We start from the raw sequence: 22,829 nt of genomic DNA on the forward strand, positions 1-22,829 counted from the left end.
TGTCTTTCTGTCCTCTTCCCCCCACACAGCAGAGGCAGATGGCTGCCTGTCCTTGAGCCGGGTTCTGCCGGAGGTTTCCTTCCTGTTAAAAGGGAGTTTTTTCCTTCCCACTGTCGCCAGTGTGCTTGCTCAGGATGGGAGATTAAGTTGGACCTCCAACTCAATCTGTTGGTTTCCTTATATAGGCTATTATGAATTCGCCTTCATTATGTTTTTTTTTTTTCCTGTCTGTAAAGTGTCTTGAGATGGCATTGCCGTGATTTGACACTATATAAATAAAGTTGAATTGAAAATTGAATTGAATATCACTAACAGGATATTTTTGTTGGTTTCCTTCAGCATCATTTCACGACCCACCCAGAAGTTATTTTCTGAACTGATTCGTGAGGCTCACGTTTCGTTGCAGAGGTGCAACGTGGATCAGCTCAGTTGCTGCAGCTCTGTAAGAGCAGTGCAAGCGAACACTAAGACTACCAGTCCGAGTGACACTATAGACGAAATGTCTGTAAAAACACTAACTCGGGGAAAGGAAAGGAAAATAAAAGATTCAACTAATTGTACAGCTGACTCCAACACAGATTGTGCTATCACCACTGCTTCGTTAATGTCTCAGAACTCTCCGAAACACTTGGACCACCAATGTCCTCCAGACACTCCATCAGATGATTCAAAGCAACAGAGGCGTCCAGCTCGTCTACCTCTGCCTGCTTTGGCCCTGTTTTTGAAACGGCATTCAACAAAATCTAAAAGGAGCCGACCAGATTCTCCTCCTCGAGCACCTCCATCTGGATCTGAGTCTGAATCCAGAAGGTCTGCAGAAGCTTCAGAGGTGGTTGTCATCAAGGGCTGCAGTTTTCCTTGTATGGACCTTCCTGCAGATGAAACAATTGTAAAACGGATTGACGTTAAAGCTCAGCAGCCCTGCAGTCCATCGTGTCGAGGTAGTCCAGAACCAGAACCTATTGCAGATGCTGCTTCAGACCCTGAGAAACTAAAAACTGCTACAGAACCAGAACCTACTGCAGATGCTGCTTCAGATCCTGAGAAACCAAACCCTGAAGACCCCTTCTCCTCCATTTCACAAAATTCAGACTTTGATCCTATAGTGTTAGCTAGCTCAGATGATCCATTTTGTACTTCAGGATCATCTGCATCCACCATTATGACATGTTCTACCTCAGATTCCTCCTCCGCCTTGTCCCCCCTCTTGAACACAGTGTTACCTGCCCTGAACTGTCCTGAAACCCCTACAGAGTCTTCTACACTACCTTCAGACCCGTGCACTCTGAAGTCCGAGTCTCTGCTTCCTGACCCAGAGTGTTCCCCTTTCGACTTTGAACCATTGTCCCCGGCCAGCTCTCCAGAGCCTCTACCCCCCTTACCGGCCTCTTTAGCTTTGGAGCTTGACTCTAGTGCTTCTGAAGCGGCGTGTCCGGTCAGACCTGCTGACGACAGTAAGGAGGTCAGTAAGACCTCCTCTGTCTTCAAATGGCATACAGTGTTACCTCCATCAGAGCCCTACACAGATACTTCCTTCCCAACATTTCAGCCTGAGCTAGCAGCTCCTCCTCTAATGTCCATTTCTCCACCATTGTTGCCTTGTGACTCTGAACCGCCAGGTCTGAACTCTTCTACAGACACGTCTACTGCTGACCCATCCAGTTCATTTCAGGAGAGTGAACAGTTACTGCCTTTTCCTGCAGAGCTATCTCCTCTCACCCTCCAGCTCCCGCTGTCTCCCACCTTCTCCTCATTGGACGAGGATGGACTGTCGCCCACGCCCTCCCTCTCTGACTTTGTGCACTTTTTCTCGTCTGACGTGGACACTGGCATTGGGGCAGCGTTGTCAAACACAGAAGCATCGGTGGGTCCCCGGCCAGCTCCGCCCACTGTTGTTGAAGCCGCTGAGCCTCCTCAGGAGTCGCTGCCGGTTTCAGCTAGAAAACCCTGCAAGCGCAAGTTTAGATGCAGCAAAGTTTCCCGGCTTGATGTGGATCAGAAGATGAGTGACTACAGGAGCATGCAGCCAAACCTGGAGGAGGTGGAGGAACAGCTCTTCATCTCCTTCACATCCAAGGTAAACAAAATCTACTGTCAAAATGTCATTATATCAAGATAATTAACATATATTAAATGGGACAGTAAGAAAAACACAAGTCTACCTTACACCGTAATCTTTAGAGATGTAGAATGAATTTCTGAGACTACCTTCCTAATATCTGTGCTTATTTCATTCTACTTTGCTCATTCCTTGGACTATACTCATTCCTGAAACTATTTTACACATTCCTTAAGACTGAGAATTAAGACTGTTACTCACACCTAGGACTACTTTACCAAATCCTGAGAGTATGTTACTTATTCCTGTAAGTATTCTACAGGAAGGAGAAGACACACCTAAAACTCTTCTTTACATTGATACCTGAGCAATGCCAGATCCAAAACAAACCAAGAACTGTTTGCTATGTTTTCTTGTCTGATTTTATCGTTAAGGAAAGAACATATAGGGGGGGCGTAACATTACAACCCCCATTGGTAACTTCACAGACCACATTTACCTGTTTAACCCCTTAGTTGTTCTGTAGGTTTAGGATGATGTGCAGGGTCCTTATCTGGGACCGGACCCCAACCTCGAGCGATGCGACCTGCCACTGCTGCTGTCCGTGTAACCCGGTACCAAAAACCCATTAAAAGTGGGATCTCTAAATGGAGGAAATTATTATTTCATTTCAGAACATTATTTTTTCTGGACCCTCATTTTGAGAAAGCTTTAAAAGATTAGAGCTTCCCTTTTCCTGCTTGGCTGTGCTTGTATGCAGTGGGACAAGGGAAGACATTGTGCAGATGATCCGGACTGAGGGAGGAACAGCATCTTCGTTTCTTATCAAATGAAAGATACATTGTTGGCACTCTTAACTCTTGCACTTTTTATATTTGTATATGTCCAAGTTACCTGCTCCGGCGAAACATGTGGTTTTACTTAAGGAGGGAAATGTCCTGGATGCAGTCCATACTGTTGTCTTTGTATCATAGTGTCTTCATAATGTCACTTTGATCGTCACACCAAAGTCTTTTGCTAAACTTACCAAAGTGTCTGGTTGCTCGTGATATGCAGTGAAGTTTGAGTTCTGAGGTTTGTCATACTACAGTGACTTCAGAGACTGAAGATGGAAATCAAGTTTGGTTGTAAACATTTAATTGTCCCGTTTTATAAATAAGTCAACTTTAAACTTCCTTCTCCTGTGATCCAGCATAAAAAGAGCTGGATCTCCAGGAAGGAGCTCCGTCCTGGATCTCCTCCCTGGAGGAACATTAAGGGAATCTAATGGGCCTGATGGATGGGTGCAATCATCATATTGAACTTTTCAGATTTCTGTATTTGTTTCTTTACATGGGAAAGAAAAAGGTTGTCTGAACTTAATATGTGAGTACATCCAAGGGATAATAACCAACCTCTCGTTTCAGGAAGCGCTTAAACTCCATCTAGCAGACTCCTCTGAAGAGCCGACCCATCTGCCTCAGACCAAACCCCAAGATCAACAACTCGCTGAATGTGCTGAGAACATCAATGGTAAGATGTGACACATAAAGGTTGAGATTATTTAAAAAATACAGGTATGATTATTGTCAAGGAAATAATTCCAATTTTACAATTCTTTATAATGAATGTGTAAAATCAATTGAACGTTTTATTTCGGCTCCTATCTAAGAGAAGCTGACTTTAAAAACACAAACAACTTTATCCTCTTCATTATTAGGTTTGTGATATTTTTACACCCTTACCCATGTGAGATATCAATTTCAGAATTTCAGAAGATTCTGCTCACCGACCTGAAGTTGATGAAGTACAGGCAGGTTATCCACCCTGTGCTGCAGGAAGGTAAGCAGCCTTGGAGCTAACGATGCTAGCGAGATGCTAACACAATGCTAACTGTTCCTCTGTGTGTGACCTCAGTTGGTCTGAAGATGAGCCTGCTTGATCCAGCTCTGTCCATCGACCTGCAGTACCTGGGAGTCCGTCTTCCCATCCCACCTGCCGGAGCAAACGTTGAGGCGTTGACTCAGAATGTGGCATCATCTCAGGGTGGGCGTCAGGTGACATGCAGTGTCAGAATAAATTTTAATCCTGATATTGATCCAAAGTTTCAGACATGTTCTGTTTTCCTTCTTCTGAAGGTGTTTCTCCTGCATTTGTGTCCCGAACGGGAAAAACTACTGATGTGACCCAGATTAAAGGCTGGAGGGAGAAGTTCACAGAGACTCCGCCCATACCTGCATCCTGCACACCTGAAGGTACTCCTCTGTGTTTCCTTTTAGATTTAGTTTTACGTCAATCAACATTTTATTTATATAGCACTTTTCTTACAAAGAGCAGCACAATCTGCTGTACATAGCAAACAAAAGTAAATATCAAATTTTAAAACAAGCCTTTGCATACCAAAACATATGGCTCACTCCAAACCATGACATGAATTGTCTTCATCATCATGTCCAGGTGAAAATAGAGGTCTCTTAGCAACTTGGTAGTGATGGTGACAAAGATGTGATAAATAATGGTGGATTTACCATCTAAAGTCTCTGAATAAACACTACATGTTGTGTCTGGGTTGTAAGCCTCCTGGACAGATAGAAACGCTGGAAAACCTCCGTAGACCAGCTGGAGGGTCACATGACCATCACAGTTACACACGCGACATACAAGAAACTGTTGATGATAGAAGTTGTGGTGCTCAGGGTCGTCAGTGCTCTGGTGGAGTTTTAAGGGTTAAAACATCTTGACGTAACTGACAGGAAGGCGTTACTCTGAGATCTTTCGTGGTATAACCTGCTTTCTGTCTCATCCTGCAGCTGGTCCCAGTTCAGACCTGCAGAAGAAGAACCTGTCGGCCTTCTGCAGTGACATGCTGGATGAGTACCTGGAAAACGAGGGGAAGCTGATCGACGAGCGAGCTGCCAGCTTCTCCCAGCCGCCGCTGGAGACGCCGGTTTACAAGCTGCCTGCGAGGAGCACCAGCTACGTCCGGACTTTGGACCACATCCTGAAGAAACAGACTTCCAGCTCGCCTGCTTCAGATCTCATATCTGGGTTCATCCCCCCGTCTAAGAGACCCCGGTTCAAAGAAAGTAGATCCTGCAGGAGGACTGAGATAAAGCAGAGAGGTCGTAAACGGATCAAACCCAGACCAGAACCTGGAGCTGCTGCTGGGACCGAGTCCAGTCCAACTCAGCAGCATGTGGGGCCAATACCTGAGATGCCCCCTCAGACCTCCCACCCCTCCATCCAAACCACCTGTGAAAAGAGGAGGAAACCAGAGCCGGGAACCTCGTCCCAGGCCCTCAGCCCCGCCAGCTGGCTGCCTGGCATGTCGAAGGACCTGGCGCCGCTGGAATCGGACTCGGAGTTGGGCCAGATTTGTCATCAAAGTGAGAATGTCTCCAAGAGGACAACTAGGCCCATGATGACCCGGGCCCTTTTAAGACAGCGAGACCTGGAGGACAGCGTGGTGTCGGAGGGCTGGTCTCGGACCAGCATCACGGAGGAAAGGGCTGCCATCGCGTTGACGTCCCTTTTCACCCAGACGGTAAGTTTTAAGCCATGAAAATATACTGATAAAATTGTCTCTAACCAATCAACCTAACATGCATGTTAGGCTGATTGGTTACTGTAAATTGCCCTTCGGAGTGAGTGTGAGTGGTTGTTTGCCTCTGTGTGGCCCTGCGATGGACTGGCGAGCTGTACCCTGCCTTTCGCCCAAAGCCAGCTGGGGATAGGCTCCAGCTCCCTGCGACCCTGAATTGGATTAAGCGGTTTGGAAAATGAATGAATGAATGAATGAAAATTGTCTCATAGCTGCTGGAAGCGGCAGTTCAGGACGGCGCTGCTTGTTGCATCCAGAACGCTCGCTCTGATGGGTCCGCAGGCAGAAATGTCAGGTTTCACAGCAGCTGCAAGGGCAGCGGGGGACGAGCAGCGCCTGGCTGTGCAACAGGTACCCGCAAAATCATTGCAGAGGCAGCTGGTAAGGACATTTGTTACGTGCAGACCTTCGATGCGCGTTTGTGATGCGCATTAGTGGAGCGTGATGTGACGCTTCGCCCTTATTTGGGCAGGTGGCGTGGGTTGTCATGGTATCATGGAGGTATGGAGTATATTTGGACGCTTTAATGTGTTTGATGTGCTGAATAAATGCTTGTGGTTTTAGCAAACGTACAGTGTGAATGTGGTTAAACAAACCTTTTGTTAATTAATTTGGTGTCAGGACTGTTTATGTGTGTTGTGGATTATGTGTTTACTTTTATTGTTTGTGTGTGTTTAAAGGGTTTTTACCTGGTGGATTGACCACTAGGGTGGCAACAGTTCAAAGGAAATTAAAGATTGAATAAAGAATGTAAAAGATATTCAAACGCGTCGTGAGAGTAAAACATGTCGCTCTCATCATTGTGGGAGCACCTTTTCAAGTGTGGGCGAAGCACAGAAGGAAAAAACGTTGACAAATATAATCTGATCCGGAATATTTGGAATGATCGTCTTCCTTCACCAGCATAGACACAGTTCAAGTGAAGTATATAAATTAGGGATGCACTGATCCACTTTTTGGGAGTTCCGATCCAATATCTGCCGATACTAAATCTGTTTATGTGAACATTATTGTGACTGTGGTTATTAGTGCTGTTATAACTGTGTAAGATTTCATCAGGTTGTAATAAATGACCCATCCTTTCTGAAGTTACCTCACCAATACAAATATAATATTACAGATCTTAACTATTTCAACAAGTTTTATTTGATTTGGCACATTTTACCTAAATACAACTACAAATGTGTGGTTTTGAAAAACAAAGATCTGGCTTTTAGTGTTACTAAAAATGTCACATTTTAACATTTAAGGCATTTATTTCTTTTAAAACTAGTCCAAAGCACGATTTCATCAGACACATCTGTGCTGGCTTGACTGGTGTGGTATCGGTACACTTTTATTATTACCAAGTACGAGTACACACGCTTGGTACTGAGCCGAAACCGATACTGATAACTGTATTGGAGCATCCCTAGTTACGAGGGATGTAACTATATAACTATGTAACGAGGGGGCAGTTGTCAGAAAAGCAGAGCATCTTCCATCAGACCCAGAGTGTTTGAGCTGCAGCTGGAGTTGGTCCTGAAGAAAATCTCTGCAGATCAGTTCACAGAACTGCTGTAGGAGAGGCTGGCACAGATTAAACAAAAAAAATAATTAAACAAGTAAAAAAGGGGGTTTGAGATGCTAAACAGAACTTCTTGGGCAGCCAGCTCTTATACAGACTACAGGTCCTCCATTCAGCTGCTGCTGGTTTGATTCCCAGCCCGGAATCATCTCCTCTCTTCTGTACGAGTTCCTTTCCTGCTCTGCTGCTAAATCACAGACGTCTAGAGAAAAACATTATTATCTTAAAGGAAAAAGTGATTTTCCTGTTGACATTTTCTGCAACCACCACATGATGAAACACCTCTCCGGAAAACTCTGGCTTACAGAGTAAAAGACAGAATTCTGGAGGGTGAAAAACACGTAAAACGTGGCATTTGGCAAAAAAGAAGATTTAGTTGCAACTTTCGCTGATGTAGGCGGATGAGCCGCCATCTGGTCACTGTCTTTTTAGCTCTGTACAGGATAAACTAGGAAAGCACTCGTAGAACGCAGACCTCTGCCATGTTGCTGCTTTCAAATACAGTTAGATTCATTGATGGCCCAAACAGACCTTTAGCATTTGAAATAACTGTGTTATTAATTAATGAATTATTAAAAACCTGGCAGCCTTCTTCCAGTTCTTCTATTTCTTTTATATTTCGGCTGTAAAACAAACAGTATCAGTATACCAACAAACACGCGTTATGTTTGCAGACTGGAAAACAAGACCGAGCCTTTTTTTCCCCAACATGTGCAAAATAACACAATAATTGTTTAGTAATCTTGTTGATCGACTATGTTAAGACTTATATAGTTTTAAATGAAATTAGAATATAACCAGGGGTTATCCCATATTTGGGGGGAATTTAAAAAACAATCATCCCATAATTTTTTATCTGTTACTCAACATGAAACTGGATTTAGCTTGATATTCCATATAAGTAGAAGCTTGAAGCTCATTGTGAGTTTCGTGTTGCACATTAATAATGTAAAATAAATTCATGTAAAGTTTCTACCAGATAAAAACATCGCCTCCATGGGGGGTAATGATGGCAGAGAATTAATTTCTTATTCGCTGTTTGCCTCCAAAAAGTGGAGACATGATTTGTGATCCTTATCATCCAGCCCTAGATGAGGCTGTGGTTGTCATGGTGATGGAGAATCAGGATTTTACTCTAGACGTAACATGATGTGGTGATGCCGTCAGTCTTTCTGCAGCCGCTGATCAGACATGTGGTCGTATTAACTGTACAGCCCTCCCCTTCGTTCTGTTCAGGGTTTTGTGAATGAGAATCCAACAGCGCCGATCCAGCTGGCTCGGAGGCGAGTGTCGCCGTGTCTGAATGACTTCTGCAGGCTCGGCTGCATCTGCTCCAGCCTGGCCTACTTCTCCAGGATCAGCCACTGTGGACGTCCCCTCTGCATGTTTGGCTGCACCTGCCTGAAGCAGAAGGTGGTCCTCCTGAAGAACCTGGACAGCTCTGACTCCAGCCCTTCCTCCCAACACGACAACTCAAAGAAGAGGAAGAGGAAGAGGAGGAGGCGGATGAAGATGGCTTATGGTGAGTCTCGTCTGTTGTTGGATTGTCTCAGTCATTTTTAGATGATGTCATAGACATCCGCTCTCCTTCCTGTGGTAGTCCTGAAGGAGGCGGACAGTGTTTCCCAGCCTGCCGAGCGGGTCCAGACTCTGTGGAGGAGGGATGTTGGATACTCTGATCCAGAACCCGTCCGTGTCCCGGACGTAGCAGCCCCGGCCCGTCATGTAGTAAGAACTTCTCCTTTAAATAGACAAACGTAGAGTCCCCACCTCCTGATGGAATGGTTTGCGTTCCCTGTTTTCAGAAGCGCAGAGTGAACCGCAGCACCTGTGCCAGAGTCCGTGGATACAGAGGAAACAAACTGAAGGTAAAATTTGGTCACAGACCTGATTTAAGCCTTAAACTTCCACCCATCGGATCTCTGGTCCCCCCAACGGCGGTCACTTGTATCATCAACATGTCAAGAAGAGTAGAAGTGTGTAACTCTGAGATAAATACATTTTTTGACAAATCAATTTCGGTGTAAAATGCCTCACAATCTGACAACTTTTTATTCTACAGTCATTTACGACAATTTTATCCAAAGCCATTATGTATCAGAGTCAGAACACACACTCGTGTGTTGGAGCAGGAAACATTTAGAGCCAGCCGGACAGCGGGGGAAGGCTGAACTGATTTCATTCACGGTCCCAGTTGGACCATTTGACCCATCTTTCTTTTCGCCATCCAGGTGGAATCACAGGAGGCGAAGCTGGCCAGGCGGAAAGCCACTCAACTGAAATTCCCAAAACAGGCTGACGTAAGCTTCAAGGAGAGAAAGGCCGACATCTGCAGCCCTCATTCTGGTGGGTGTGTGGTCAGCCAGTCCTAACATCATGTCCTGTTGCTGTACTCTGACTGGTTCTGGTTCTTTTCTCCACAGATGAAGTGGTCCAGCTGCCTCCCTCTGAGACTCCTCCAGAAGAGCCCACACCGAAGCCATCGAAGCGTCTCTTTATCTTCATGGACTCTAAATGGGCGAGTGATGCTGACCGAAGCTACGTGCTGAAGAAACTCTGTGAGGCCATGGCTCAGGACCAGCTGGACCAGCCATTCTGGATCAGGAAGTACCGAATCAGCCCCATTGATCAGACTGTGGAGGGGAGCGGCACGGATCAGTGCATCCAGTACAGGATCAGCATCTCCACACCCAAACAGAGGAAGGAACCAGTAAAACCAGCAGGCCGAGGAAGGCAGGGAAATGTCAGAGGTCGGCGTAGACAGGTGGGCAGGAAGTTCTGACACTGACTGAAGCTGGAACCTTTGCATTTTTAAGACTAATTGTTCTCATAGCATTTATTAAAATTCAGAATTCTAATCCTCACATTCACTGATGATTTAATGACATTTATGTGATATTCAGCTTATTGATCAGGAGGTCAATCCAGTTCAGGAGCCACTCTGGGCTCATCTCCAGTAAGCTGGACCAGTAGAATTGCAGCATAATGACCTATAAAAGAAAGATGGATGCTGAGCTGGTTTATAAGATGAGTCGGGCTGCAGCGTGACAGAGGGGAGGTTTGACAGGAACGCTGTGTGGGCTGTTGGACCGGAGGAAGAGAGTTGATCTGAACAGAACCTTCTGGAGAACACGTAAAGCTCATTAACTGTCCAGAGGGATTTGTTGTTTATTGTGAGACTGTTCCTTAAATTTCACCAAACACACTCTGTATCTTTCAGAAGGGTCACCTGCAACAGGTGGTCAGGGTGCCGACCATGCCAAAGGACTGGCCCAAGGATGCTGAGGAGCTGGGGCCTCCAGAAGACTGGCAGAAGGAGGTGATGGGGCCTCCAGAAGACTGGCAGAAGGAGGTGATGGGGCCTCCAGAAGACTGGCAGAAGGAGGTGATGGGGCCTCCAGAAGATCAGCAGAAGGAGGTGATGGGGCCTCCAGAAGATTGGCAGAAGGAGGTGATGGGGCCTCCAGAAGACTGGCAGAAGGAGGTGATGGGACCTCCAGAAGACTGGCAAAAGGAGGTGATGGGGCCTCCAGAAGACTGGCAGAAGGAGGTGATGGAGGAGCTGGGGCCTCCAGAAGACTGGCAGAAGGAGATTGAGGAAGATGACACTGAGCCTGAGGAAGATGATGCTCAGCTGGAGGAAGAGGCCCGCGCGGGTCACCAGGAGGATGATGGGCGGAATATGAGTAGACAAGTAAAGAAGAAGAGGACGGTCGGCATGACTTTACCTTTTCTGACTGGAGTCTCTCCAGCTGGCTTCCTCTCAGCCAATAGGAAGCAGCCAGGTGGAACAGACCAGCTGATCCAGGTACAGCCCACATAAGCCGCCATGTCAGCTGACACATAAGCCGCCATGTCAGCTGACACATAAGCCGCCATGTCAGCTGACACATAAGCCGCCATGTCAGCTGATGGAGGACAGTCTGCCGTGCGCCCTGTGTGTACACACCAGCCTCCCTATAAACACTAAAAATGTCTGCAGAATCCTGCAACAACCATTTGTTGTTTCAGATTTCATATTAGCGCATTATTCAACCAAATGTGCATCCATGACCTGGCGTGGGAACTTTTAATGTGTTTACAATACTTACTAAAAAAAATTAACGCATTTAATTGCAGAAGGTGAAACCTGGTACGGCGGTTATGCAGATGCATACAGTAGACCTCCACTAAGAACTTTGGCTCATATTTTATGACCGTTCTTGTGATTTAAAGAAAAAATGGGCTAGGGGCTCCACGGTGACGTAGCGGTCGCTGGTTCGAGCCTGGGGGGAGCTTTGAACAGTGGCCTTTCTGTGGCGTTTATGTATTCTCTCGTGTATGCATGGGTTCTCTGAGTACCTTTGCTTCTTCCGACTCATAAGGCATGCATGTTTAGTTAACTGATCGCTTCTCACATGTGTCTTGGTGTATCTATAGAGTGTAGTAGATCTATAGAGTGTATCTATAGCATAGAAATGACTATCAGCAAGTTTAGGAACTTTTTCTGGTGTTACTGAAGACGTTAGCTGAGTAACAAGAAAGCTTTAGGTTACCTGCGTAACCCCGGCTCTCTGAGTAGCATGAGTGAGTGTCTCACTATGGGAACGCTCTGGGCGTGACCCCATCAGAAATGTATTACACTCTTCCAGCCAGGATTGGCTGGGGCATGTCGGTCAGTGCCAGGGAGGGCGGAGACCCCTCCCCTATAAGAGGCTGGCACTATGCAGGCAGGTCATTCGAAAAGCTAACCTCGTCCTCGCTACGAATAAGCAAGGAGGGTGGCTTGGTGAGACACTCACTCCTGCTACTTAGAGAACCGGGGTTACGCAAGTAACCTAAAGTTCTCTTTCATAGCATTTGTTTTGTGTCTCACTATGGGAAAATACTTACTCCCAGATTGCATAACCAGAAGGTCACAGGAGACCCTTGTCCTACAGAATCTCTCACTCACATCCTGTCAGTGTGGGTGGAACCAGACTGAGTACAGATTGGTCCAGCAGTGGCATTGTGACATCAAGCCTGTAAAACCACGTAAAAGTGTGAGATGAGGCCCAGCTTGCTGCGGCACAGATCTCTTGAATGGATACTCCCAGGAACAGGGCCCAAGAAGTGGTGAGGCCCCTGGTCGAGTGGGCGCGCAAACCCTGTGGCCTACAGCCCCTTGGAACTGTTGGCTGAAGCAATCGTGCCAACAATCCAGTGAGACAGCCGTTGTTTGGAAACCGGCTTCCCCTAAATGAGCCGTAGCCCATGACACAAAGAGTTGGTCACTTTTCCTAAAGGTTTTAGTTCGTTCCATATAGACACGCAAAACCCGCACCGGGCAAAACGTATGCAACCGCTGCTGCTCCTCCGACAAGAAGGGCGGGGAATTGAAGGACACCAAGTATTGGAGAACACGACCCCAACACCTTTGGCAAGAAAGTGGGATTGGGGAGCAAGCTCACCCTTTCGTCCCCACCAGAAAACTTTGTGCATGACGGATGTACTGAGAGTGCATGGATCTCGCCCACACGCTTTACTGAAGCAAGTGCCAACAATAGCGCAGTCTTTAATGTAATTACTTTGAGATCCACCTAATCCAGTGGCTTGAAAGGTGGACTTGTTAAAGCATCCAACACCAGGGGAAGGTCCCATGATGGTGCAAAAGCCTTCACAAAAGGCAGCTAGCGCTGAGCCCCCCTCATAAACCAAACCACCAACGGGTGCTGACCCAAAGTCCTTCAAAACCAATGTGGCAAGCTGAGATTGCTGCCAAATACACCTTGATGGTTGAAAAAGCTTTCCCCTGATCCACTAGATTCTGGAGGAAAGTTAGGATCACAGCCACGGAGCACTGAAAAGGTATTTCCTCCAAATCAGAGCACCATTTCTTAAAGATAGACCACACATCCATAAAGGGACCTTGTAGAGGATGCCCATGCATTTTGGATTGTTTCAATGACATTTTGAGGAAGTCCAGTAGACTCTAGGTTGAACCATTCACGGGCCAGGCCCATAGATCCAACGTCTTTGGATGAGGGTGGAAAACTTCCCCCCATGCCTGAGACAACAGGTCCCTGCGTACCGGTTGCGGCCAGGGTTCCTGTCGTAGAAGCTGAGTTATCTCCACCAACCAGTGCTTCAATTGCTAGTGCGGTACGATGAGAATCATCGGCAGACCTTCCGCTCGCACCCTGGCTAGTATCGGAGAAATTAGCGCCACAGGTGGGAACACGTACAAAAGAACACGAGGCCACTGATGGGCGAGGGCATCCACTCCTAGCGGAGCATCTTGGAGCAAGGGCTGAGAAGCTACCCAGCGCTGGACACCCCTCATGTGCAGGCGGCCCAACGGGACCACCACCATCACCGATGTCATCAGCCCAAGCAGCCTCGGACACAGTCTGGGCGACACCAGGTTTCCTCTGTGGAACAGTGCTAGGCAGTCTGTCAGAGATTTTACCCTTTCTGCAGTCAGCCTCATTCTGGTCTGAACTGAGTCCAGGGAAAGACCTATAAAGGAAATGTTCTGAGATGGAAGAAGAACACTCTTCTCCATATTCATCTTGAATTCCAGATCTACCATATGGTCCAATAACCATTTCATCAACAGACCTGACAGTAACAGACTTGTGAGGTTAAGTTTTCCTCTGCAATGTACTGTACCAACCCGGAAGCGCCCGGTGACCGAGTTTGCACGTGTGTCTGTGGACAGTTACGCTAAGTCCCCAGGGCGACAGCTCGTCGAGGGAGATTGGTTAATACTTCTGCTCGTAGCGAGAAGAAGTTTTCGAATAACCTGCCTGCGTAGTGCCAGCCTCTCTTATAGGGGAGGGGTCTCCACCTTCCCTGGCACTGACAGACATGCCCCAGCCAATCCTGGCTGGAATACATGCTTCTGATGAGGTCACGCCCAGAGCGTTCCCATAGTGAGACACAAAACGATTGCTATGAAAGAGAATACGTATTGTTTACTCTTCACCGTTAGCAGCAGCTGCATAAACCCCTTCCCGGCCAGAAGAACACACTCTGCGGGCCCTCTGGACTCTGGAGGGCCATTCTGGAACCTTGGCCTTTGACATCTGGAATGTATATATTTTAATATGATTTTTGTCTTGGTTTTAGCGACTGTCAGTCGTTTGTTCTGGATTAAATATCACTTCAGTCCAGAACGCTGACGTTCATCCTGTTTCAGTCGCCTCTCATACGGAGCCATTGTAACATCTTTTTTCCTTTCATGTTGCCCTGCAGGTCAACGGGAAGCTCTATCCTCTGGCAAAGATCCAGCTGGGGAGGATGGGGGCCCTCCACCCAGCGAACCGTCTGGCAGCTTATCTGACCGGTCGGGTGGGGTCCAGCAGGCAGCAGGCAGTTTTCCCACCGTCGTCCTCCTCCTCCTGCAGCCCTGCTCAGAGTTCAGCACCTCCACCTCTCACCGTCTCTTCCCGGCTCACTGCTGTCACCACCACCGTTACCACGGCCCCCCCCACACCACGGCCATCAGCCCCTCCACTCCTCACCACCTCCGCCACAGGTGACCACACCCTTTTGGTTTTTCCATTTTCGAGGTGCTCTTCATCCAGAGATAGGAGTTTTGATAAAACTTATGTCTCTTCAGACTCCTCATCTGGTGGCTCGGTGGTCCGGCCTGTAAACCTGTCCCTGGGCCCTGCACTTCCTAAAACCTCTCAGTTGTTAGTGGTTCAGTGTCCGGGGCCTCATAAGGCTGTTCCACCATCGCCTTTTACTGCCATACTTCCAGCAGCTCCCTCCACTCATCAGAAGATCGTTCTGAAGCCAGTTCAGTCAACAACAGGGATGCAGTATTACCGTAAACCAGATGGAAAACTGGTCCAGCTGATTTCTGTCAAACCGCTAAAACCATCTGCTGAAAAAGGTGAGTGCTTTAAAGTTGTATGTGTGTGGGGGGTGGGTTGATGCTGAAAACACTGACACAGTAAGTCTGTTGGGCTGCAGTCGTCTGGTGACAAGGCACATGAAGTTAAACGAGGAGCAGAGAAATGAAGAGGAGGAGCTCAGTCTGAGCCTATGGCAGTGTGACTGAGGGATGGCTAGGCTCCTAACTCTGAGATTTATCACAAAGGAAGGTCTTGAACTTGTTACATCCTCCACAAGAAGCTTCGTCTGCAGCAGGGAGGGGTCACTGTGGGGGTTCTGCTTTATGTGCAATGACCCCGGTTGTTTCATATTTAACGAGAAACTTGGCAGGGCGGGCCGTGCACGCGGTGGGCCCGTGCATGCGGTGGGCCTGTGCACGCGGCGGGCCCGTATCCGTTTGTTTTTATGCCACTTGATGTAAAAATGTTCGTACCTTCTCACCACCTCGATCAGCAAGAGGCGGAAGCAGCAACTTTCCGCCTCAGACTTTTCTGTGTTAACCACGTCCACCTCACATGTCCAGCCAATCACACGATGCTTCTCAGAGCTCCGCAAGAAAAAACTTCTGCCAGCCCGATGTGTCGAGGCTGTCTTCAAACACGTCCACAAGAACAAAATTATGTTGTTTTCTTCTCAGGGCCTCGAGAACAAGAAAAAGTTCTCGCTCGTCGTGGAGGACAGAACAAGCTTTAAGCTTCTTCTTAAAAGTAGAGTGTGTGTCTCCTGAACCCAAACTGGGAGCTGGTTCCATCAGAGGCCTGAGGGAGCGGGGATTACTTTGTTCTTTTGTTGGGTTTGAGCTGGTGCTATCAGAGTTTATTCCTCGCCCGGTACATTAACCTGAAGATTACACAAACTGCTAAAATAACAAATGTGCACTATCCGACAGAGAGAGAGGTATGATGAATCGCTCTACAGAGTTGGTTATCAAGCTTTATTAAAGAGGGGTTAATGTACTAGAAGCAGTCTTTACTGTTGTCTATTTGTCCTCTGTACCATAATGTCTTCAAAATGTCACCTTGCTCGTCACACCAAAGTCTGTTGCCAAACGTCCTTCCTCTGCTTGATTTGACCTTCTCAAACCTCATGCTTTGTTTTTGTCTTTGTTTAGTCATTGGTAAATGCACAGTTGGATAAAAAAAAAAAAACATGTTTGATTTCCTTCCAACTGATTAACCCAAATCAGAAAACCTCAGATTATTTGTTTTAATTTCTCCCGGAGATCCAGAACAGATCTCCTTCCTGGAGGAACTTTAGGGGACCCTAATGGACCCTAAAGCACATAAATATACATAAATGCAGCCGCCCCATGACAGCATGAGTGAGATTCATCAAGCTTTAGTAATCATGTGGGATCCTAAGTAAACTCTGAGAATCTTACATTTTTTTTTCCAGATATTCTCATGGATATTCTCATGAAACAATTTTCACACATTTTTGTGTCAAAACACAAACACTGGAAGTCAATAATAAGTCTAAATAAATTATTAACAGTAAATATGATGCTTCTAGCCTGACATCTTCCTTTCTTAAGGTTTTCAGAAAACATACCTTGCATACGTTGATCTGACAGCTGAAGAGATTATTCCCACCCCCTCCTCTCCTTCCTCATCTAGCCAGCAAATCTGAGAGCAACAAATCAGCTGGGTCGAATCGCACACAACATGGCATGATAGTTCTCACACAGTTCACACACTCACACATCATTCAGAACACAGCAACAACTTCACAAGTTCCCTCGATTGCCGACAGCAAAACACCTGAAACCTGAGAGTTCCTTAAACGTGGTAGCAGACACTTTTCAGCTTTGTTGCACGAACATGTTGAATTTTAATGCAACTGTCCGACAACGTGTTGAGGTCACTTAGCAGGAAGATAACGCCTACCAGTCAGGACATCATTACCTTCCCAAACTTTATGTGGGTGGTAAATATAACAGAAAACAACATATTGTCAGTAACATGATAAGATTCCATTTAAAAAAAAAAAAAAAAAAAAGCCTGCGTATCTTCAGGGTTTTGCAACACAACCATATCCTCCTCCATCAGACTGAATAATTGCAGACAAATCTCCCCGGTTATGGTTGTCTCAGCGGTCGTTTGTTGACTGCTGCTGAACCAAGATGGAAAACAAAGCAGCAGTTTTCACTCTTTAATGAGCAGCTAAATGATTGGCCGCTTGACTTTTTATCTGACTCCCACCACAATACTCTAGAAAATCGTGGAAATGTTTAGTTCTGTTGCACACTGAAGTTTACTGTAAAGGGACACCGTGCAAGAATTACTTCCATCTAATGTTTAAATGTATCTTGTGCAAACAAATGATGCATTCTAGTACCTCACCAGATGAAGAACCAAGCTGACACGCAGACTTAAATGGTATTGTTATTGATAACATCCCACCTCTAGTTAATATGAGATGTCTAGTCATCGAGTTCTCCTTAAAACCCAGCAGGTTTTCTTTTTGGTTTTAAAATTTGGACTGTCTCCCTTTCCCAGGTCCTTCGTCGTCGTCCTCTTCATCAGTCCAATCTGTTCTGACCAAACTGACCACCACATCCCCGTCTTCGTCCTCTTCATCTATAGGCTTCTCATCTTCTGTGCCCACATCTTCATCATCATCATCAGTACTCTCCTCCTCTGTGCTCCCCTCTGCTGTCCCCCTCCTTACAGGATCTTTTTCTCCAGCTAGCAAGGGAGCCTCCACTCTGAAAATTCCCACCATTCAACCCAGCAAGGACCCCACCCTCGTCACATTCTGTAAAATCCCCTCCCTCCCCAACACTGAGGTGGTGATTGCTCCAAGAACCATTTCACAGCCTCACTCCCCCTCGCCAAACCCACCTATGATGCCTGTGAAGGCAATACCCCTGCAGCCTTCTATTGGTCCGGGGCCTGAGCTGGGGTTTGAAACCCTGTCAGCAAATGCAGGTTACCTGGTTTCTGGAGACGGGGGTGTCCAACACAAATCTGCTTCACCACAAATTTGCCGACCCGCCTCTGCCCCCACTGAGCCGCTAATTCCTGACCAAGAGCTGGCCCATGACCCAGTGGACCTGGACATCATCTGCGTGGACGACGAGACGGGGCTCGTTTCCACGGAGGCACCGATGACTGAGGTGTTGGAGCGGACATTGAGCAGCGAGACAGAGAACTCTTCTGATTCATCCGAGTTGGACGGAGAGGAGCAGTCGTCCGTCAGCAGACATGTGAGATGACAATCCAGATCAGTTCAGTTAAACCCAGTTAGTTCAATTAAATCCAGTTCAAGTCAATTCACTTCAGTTAAATTGATTTCATGTCAATTCGACTGAGTTGTATTCAGAGTTTCGAAGACATTTTACTCTGAAGAGAAACTAAAACAAACTCCACTTGTGAGAGACAGGCAGCTGTCCTCAGAATGAAAGATGGACTCAGATAAACCAACTAGTTCTTCTTCACAGCTGTTTGTCTTGTGTTTGTGCAGCGTCACATTCACAACGTGCACGAGAGGAACCGTCGGGAGCAGCTACAGATCAAGTTAAACGCTCTGATGAAGGAGGTGTCACAGACTGAAGAGAAAATGTCCAAGATCTTCACCCTGAGGAAGGTCAGAGACCAGCTGACAAACCACCACAGTCAGTAGTCGTTGCTGCAAACACAAACAGAAAGTGTGTTTATGATGCAGGCAGTGAAGGTGGTCCAGGAGCTGAGGCGGGCTGAGATGAACCTGCAGAGCCAGATGCAAAAGCTGAAGAAGAGGAGAGATGAATACTTGTCTATACTGGCTCCATCTGAAGGTCTGAACACAAACACACCATCAGAGGAATTCTGTGAAAGTTCATCTTCCTCAGCTAACATTGTCACTTGGTGTGTTTCTGCTCTCTGACCAGAGTGGACTGATGACAACCCGATCAATGTGGTGAACCAATTGGATGACGTCATCAGCCTCTCATCTAATGAAGATAGGGTCTCCAAATCCACTTGGACAACCATCTCTCAGGTAAAACTACCTTACCTACTAAAGGCTAGGATGGTCTGAACTGCCTTAATTCTTGGTGTGACTGATTAAACAAGGTGTTGGAAACGTTCCTCAGAGATTTAGCTCCATATTGACATTAAGCATCACACAATTGCTGTACATCGCCATGAGAATCTCCCGTTCCACCTCATCACCATGAGAATCTCCCGTTCCACCTCATCACCATGAGAATCTCCCGTTCCACCTCATCACCATGAGAATCTCCCGTTCCACCTTATCATGATGAGAATCTCCCATTCCGACCACATCACCATGAGAATCTCCCGTTCCACCTCATCATGATGAAAATCTCCCGTTCCACCTCATCACCATGAGAATCTCCCGTTCCACCTTATCATGATGAGAATCTCCCGTTCCACCTTATCATGATGAGAATCTCCCGTTCCACCTCATCATGATGAGAATCTCCCGTTCCACCTCATCATGATGAGAATCTCCCGTTCCACCACATCATGATGAGAATCTCCCGTTCCACCTCATCACCATGAGAATCTCCCGTTCCACCTCATCACCATGAGAATCTCCCGTTCCACCTCATCACCATGAGAATCTCCCGTTCCACCTTATCATGATGAGAATCTCCCATTCCATCTTATCACCATGAGAATCTCCCGTTCCGACCACATCACCATGAGAATCTCCCGTTCCACCTCATCACCATGAGAATCTCCCGTTCCACCTCATCACCATGAGAATCTCCCGTTCCACCTCCTCATGATGAGAATCTCCCGTTCCACCTCATCACGATGAGAATCTCCCGTTCCACCTCATCATGATGAGAATCTCCCGTTCCACCTCATCATGATGAGAATCTCCCGTTCCACCACATCATGATGAGAATCTCCCGTTCCACCTTATCATGATGAGAATCTCCCGTTCCGACCACATCACCATGAGAATCTCCCGTTCCACCTCATCACCATGAGAATCTCCCGTTCCACCTCATCACCATGAGAATCTCCCGTTCCGACCACATCACCATGAGAATCTCCCGTTCCACCTCCTCATGATGAGAATCTCCCGTTCCACCTCCTCATGATGAGAATCTCCCGTTCCACCTCATCATGATGAGAATCTCCCGTTCCACCACATCATGATGAGAATCTCCCGTTCCACCACATCATGAGAATCTCCCGTTCCACCACATCATGATGAGAATCTCCCGTTCCACCTCATCACCATGAGAATCTCCCGTTCCACCTCATCACCATGAGAATCTCCCGTTCCACCTCATCACCATGAGAATCTCCCGTTCCACCTCATCACCATGATAATCTCCCGTTCCACCTCATCACCATGAGAATCTCCCGTTCCACCTTATCATGATGAGAATCTCCCGTTCCACCTCATCATGATGAGAATCTCCCGTTCCACCACATCATGATGAGAATCTCCCGTTCCATCTTATTACGATGAGAATCTCCCGTTCCGACCACATCACCATGAGAATCTCCCGTTCCACCTCATCACCATGAGAATCTCCCGTTCCACCTCATCACCATGAGAATCTCCCGTTCCGACCACATCACCATGAGAATATCCCGTTCCACCTCCTCATGATGAGAATCTCCCGTTCCACCTCATCATGATGAGAATCTCCCGTTCCACCTCATCACCATGAGAATATCCCGTTCCACCTCCTCATGATGAGAATCTCCCGTTCCGACCACATCACCATGAGAATCTCCCGTTCCATCTTATCACGATGAGAATCTCCCGTTCCACCTCATCATGATGAGAATCTCCCGTTCCACCTCATCACCATGAGAATCTCCCGTTCCACCTCATCATGATGAAAATCTCCCGTTCCACCACATCATGATGAGAATCTCCCGTTCCACCTCATCACCATGAGAATCTCCCGTTCCATCTTATCACGATGAGAATCTCCCATTCCATCTTATCACCATGAGAATCTCCCGTTCCGACCACATCACCATGAGAATCTCCCGTTCCACCTCATCACCATGAGAATCTCCCGTTCCACCTCATCACCATGAGAATCTCCCGTTCCACCTCCTCATGATGAGAATCTCCCGTTCCACCTCATCACGATGAGAATCTCCCGTTCCACCTCATCATGATGAGAATCTCCCGTTCCACCTCATCATGATGAGAATCTCCCGTTCCACCACATCATGATGAGAATCTCCCGTTCCACCTTATCATGATGAGAATCTCCCGTTCCGACCACATCACCATGAGAATCTCCCGTTCCACCTCATCACCATGAGAATCTCCCGTTCCACCTCATCACCATGAGAATCTCCCGTTCCGACCACATCACCATGAGAATCTCCCGTTCCACCTCCTCATGATGAGAATCTCCCGTTCCACCTCCTCATGATGAGAATCTCCCGTTCCACCTCATCATGATGAGAATCTCCCGTTCCACCACATCATGATGAGAATCTCCCGTTCCACCACATCATGAGAATCTCCCGTTCCACCACATCATGATGAGAATCTCCCGTTCCACCTCATCACCATGAGAATCTCCCGTTCCACCTCATCACCATGAGAATCTCCCGTTCCACCTCATCACCATGAGAATCTCCCGTTCCACCTCATCACCATGATAATCTCCCGTTCCACCTCATCACCATGAGAATCTCCCGTTCCACCTTATCATGAGAATCTCCCGTTCCACCTCATCATGATGAGAATCTCCCGTTCCACCACATCATGATGAGAATCTCCCGTTCCATCTTATTACGATGAGAATCTCCCGTTCCGACCACATCACCATGAGAATCTCCCGTTCCACCTCATCACCATGAGAATCTCCCGTTCCACCTCATCACCATGAGAATCTCCCGTTCCGACCACATCACCATGAGAATATCCCGTTCCACCTCCTCATGATGAGAATCTCCCGTTCCACCTCATCATGATGAGAATCTCCCGTTCCACCTCATCACCATGAGAATATCCCGTTCCACCTCCTCATGATGAGAATCTCCCGTTCCGACCACATCACCATGAGAATCTCCCGTTCCATCTTATCACGATGAGAATCTCCCGTTCCATCTTATTACGATGAGAATCTCCCGTTCCGACCACATCACCATGAGAATCTCCCGTTCCACCTCATCACCATGAGAATCTCCCGTTCCACCTCATCACCATGAGAATCTCCCGTTCCGACCACATCACCATGAGAATATCCCGTTCCACCTCCTCATGATGAGAATCTCCCGTTCCACCTCATCATGATGAGAATCTCCCGTTCCACCTCATCACCATGAGAATATCCCGTTCCACCTCCTCATGATGAGAATCTCCCGTTCCGACCACATCACCATGAGAATCTCCCGTTCCATCTTATCACGATGAGAATCTCCCGTTCCACCTCATCATGATGAGAATCTCCCGTTCCACCTCATCACCATGAGAATCTCCCGTTCCACCTCATCATGATGAAAATCTCCCGTTCCACCACATCATGATGAGAATCTCCCGTTCCACCTCATCACCATGAGAATCTCCCGTTCCATCTTATCACGATGAGAATCTCCCGTTCCGACCACATCACCATGAGAATCTCCCGTTCCACCACATCATGATGAGAATCTCCCGTTCCACCTCATCATGATGAGAATCTCCCGTTCCACCTCATCATGATGAGAATCTCCCGTTCCACCTCATCACCATGAGAATCTCCCGTTCCACCTCATCACCATGAGAATCTCCCGTTCCACCTCATCACCATGAGAATCTCCCGTTCCGACCACATCACC

The 22,829-nt window shown here is 47.2% G+C and overlaps 1 protein-coding gene across 1 annotated transcript in view; it reads left to right on the top strand.

Moving 5' to 3' along the window:
• The window catches only part of mgaa (MAX dimerization protein MGA a), a 50,482-nt gene that overhangs the window by 17,144 nt on the left and 10,509 nt on the right, over window positions 1–22,829 (top strand). Inside the window, exons 3-20 of the mRNA XM_079261669.1 lie at window positions 340–2,077; window positions 3,466–3,571; window positions 3,806–3,880; window positions 3,956–4,084; window positions 4,177–4,293; window positions 4,849–5,582; window positions 8,443–8,728; window positions 8,807–8,934; window positions 9,012–9,074; window positions 9,438–9,552; window positions 9,630–9,970; window positions 10,427–11,014; window positions 14,422–14,704; window positions 14,789–15,067; window positions 17,568–18,277; window positions 18,535–18,657; window positions 18,736–18,847; window positions 18,941–19,050. Of these exons, the coding sequence (XP_079117795.1) occupies window positions 340–2,077; window positions 3,466–3,571; window positions 3,806–3,880; window positions 3,956–4,084; window positions 4,177–4,293; window positions 4,849–5,582; window positions 8,443–8,728; window positions 8,807–8,934; window positions 9,012–9,074; window positions 9,438–9,552; window positions 9,630–9,970; window positions 10,427–11,014; window positions 14,422–14,704; window positions 14,789–15,067; window positions 17,568–18,277; window positions 18,535–18,657; window positions 18,736–18,847; window positions 18,941–19,050 (6,037 nt within the window). The remainder of the gene's footprint in view (window positions 1–339; window positions 2,078–3,465; window positions 3,572–3,805; window positions 3,881–3,955; window positions 4,085–4,176; window positions 4,294–4,848; window positions 5,583–8,442; window positions 8,729–8,806; window positions 8,935–9,011; window positions 9,075–9,437; window positions 9,553–9,629; window positions 9,971–10,426; window positions 11,015–14,421; window positions 14,705–14,788; window positions 15,068–17,567; window positions 18,278–18,534; window positions 18,658–18,735; window positions 18,848–18,940; window positions 19,051–22,829) is intronic.

Source organism: Telmatherina bonti (genome assembly GCF_933228915.1).
Source record: "Telmatherina bonti genome assembly, chromosome: 22".
Lineage (NCBI taxonomy): Eukaryota > Metazoa > Chordata > Actinopteri > Atheriniformes > Telmatherinidae > Telmatherina > Telmatherina bonti.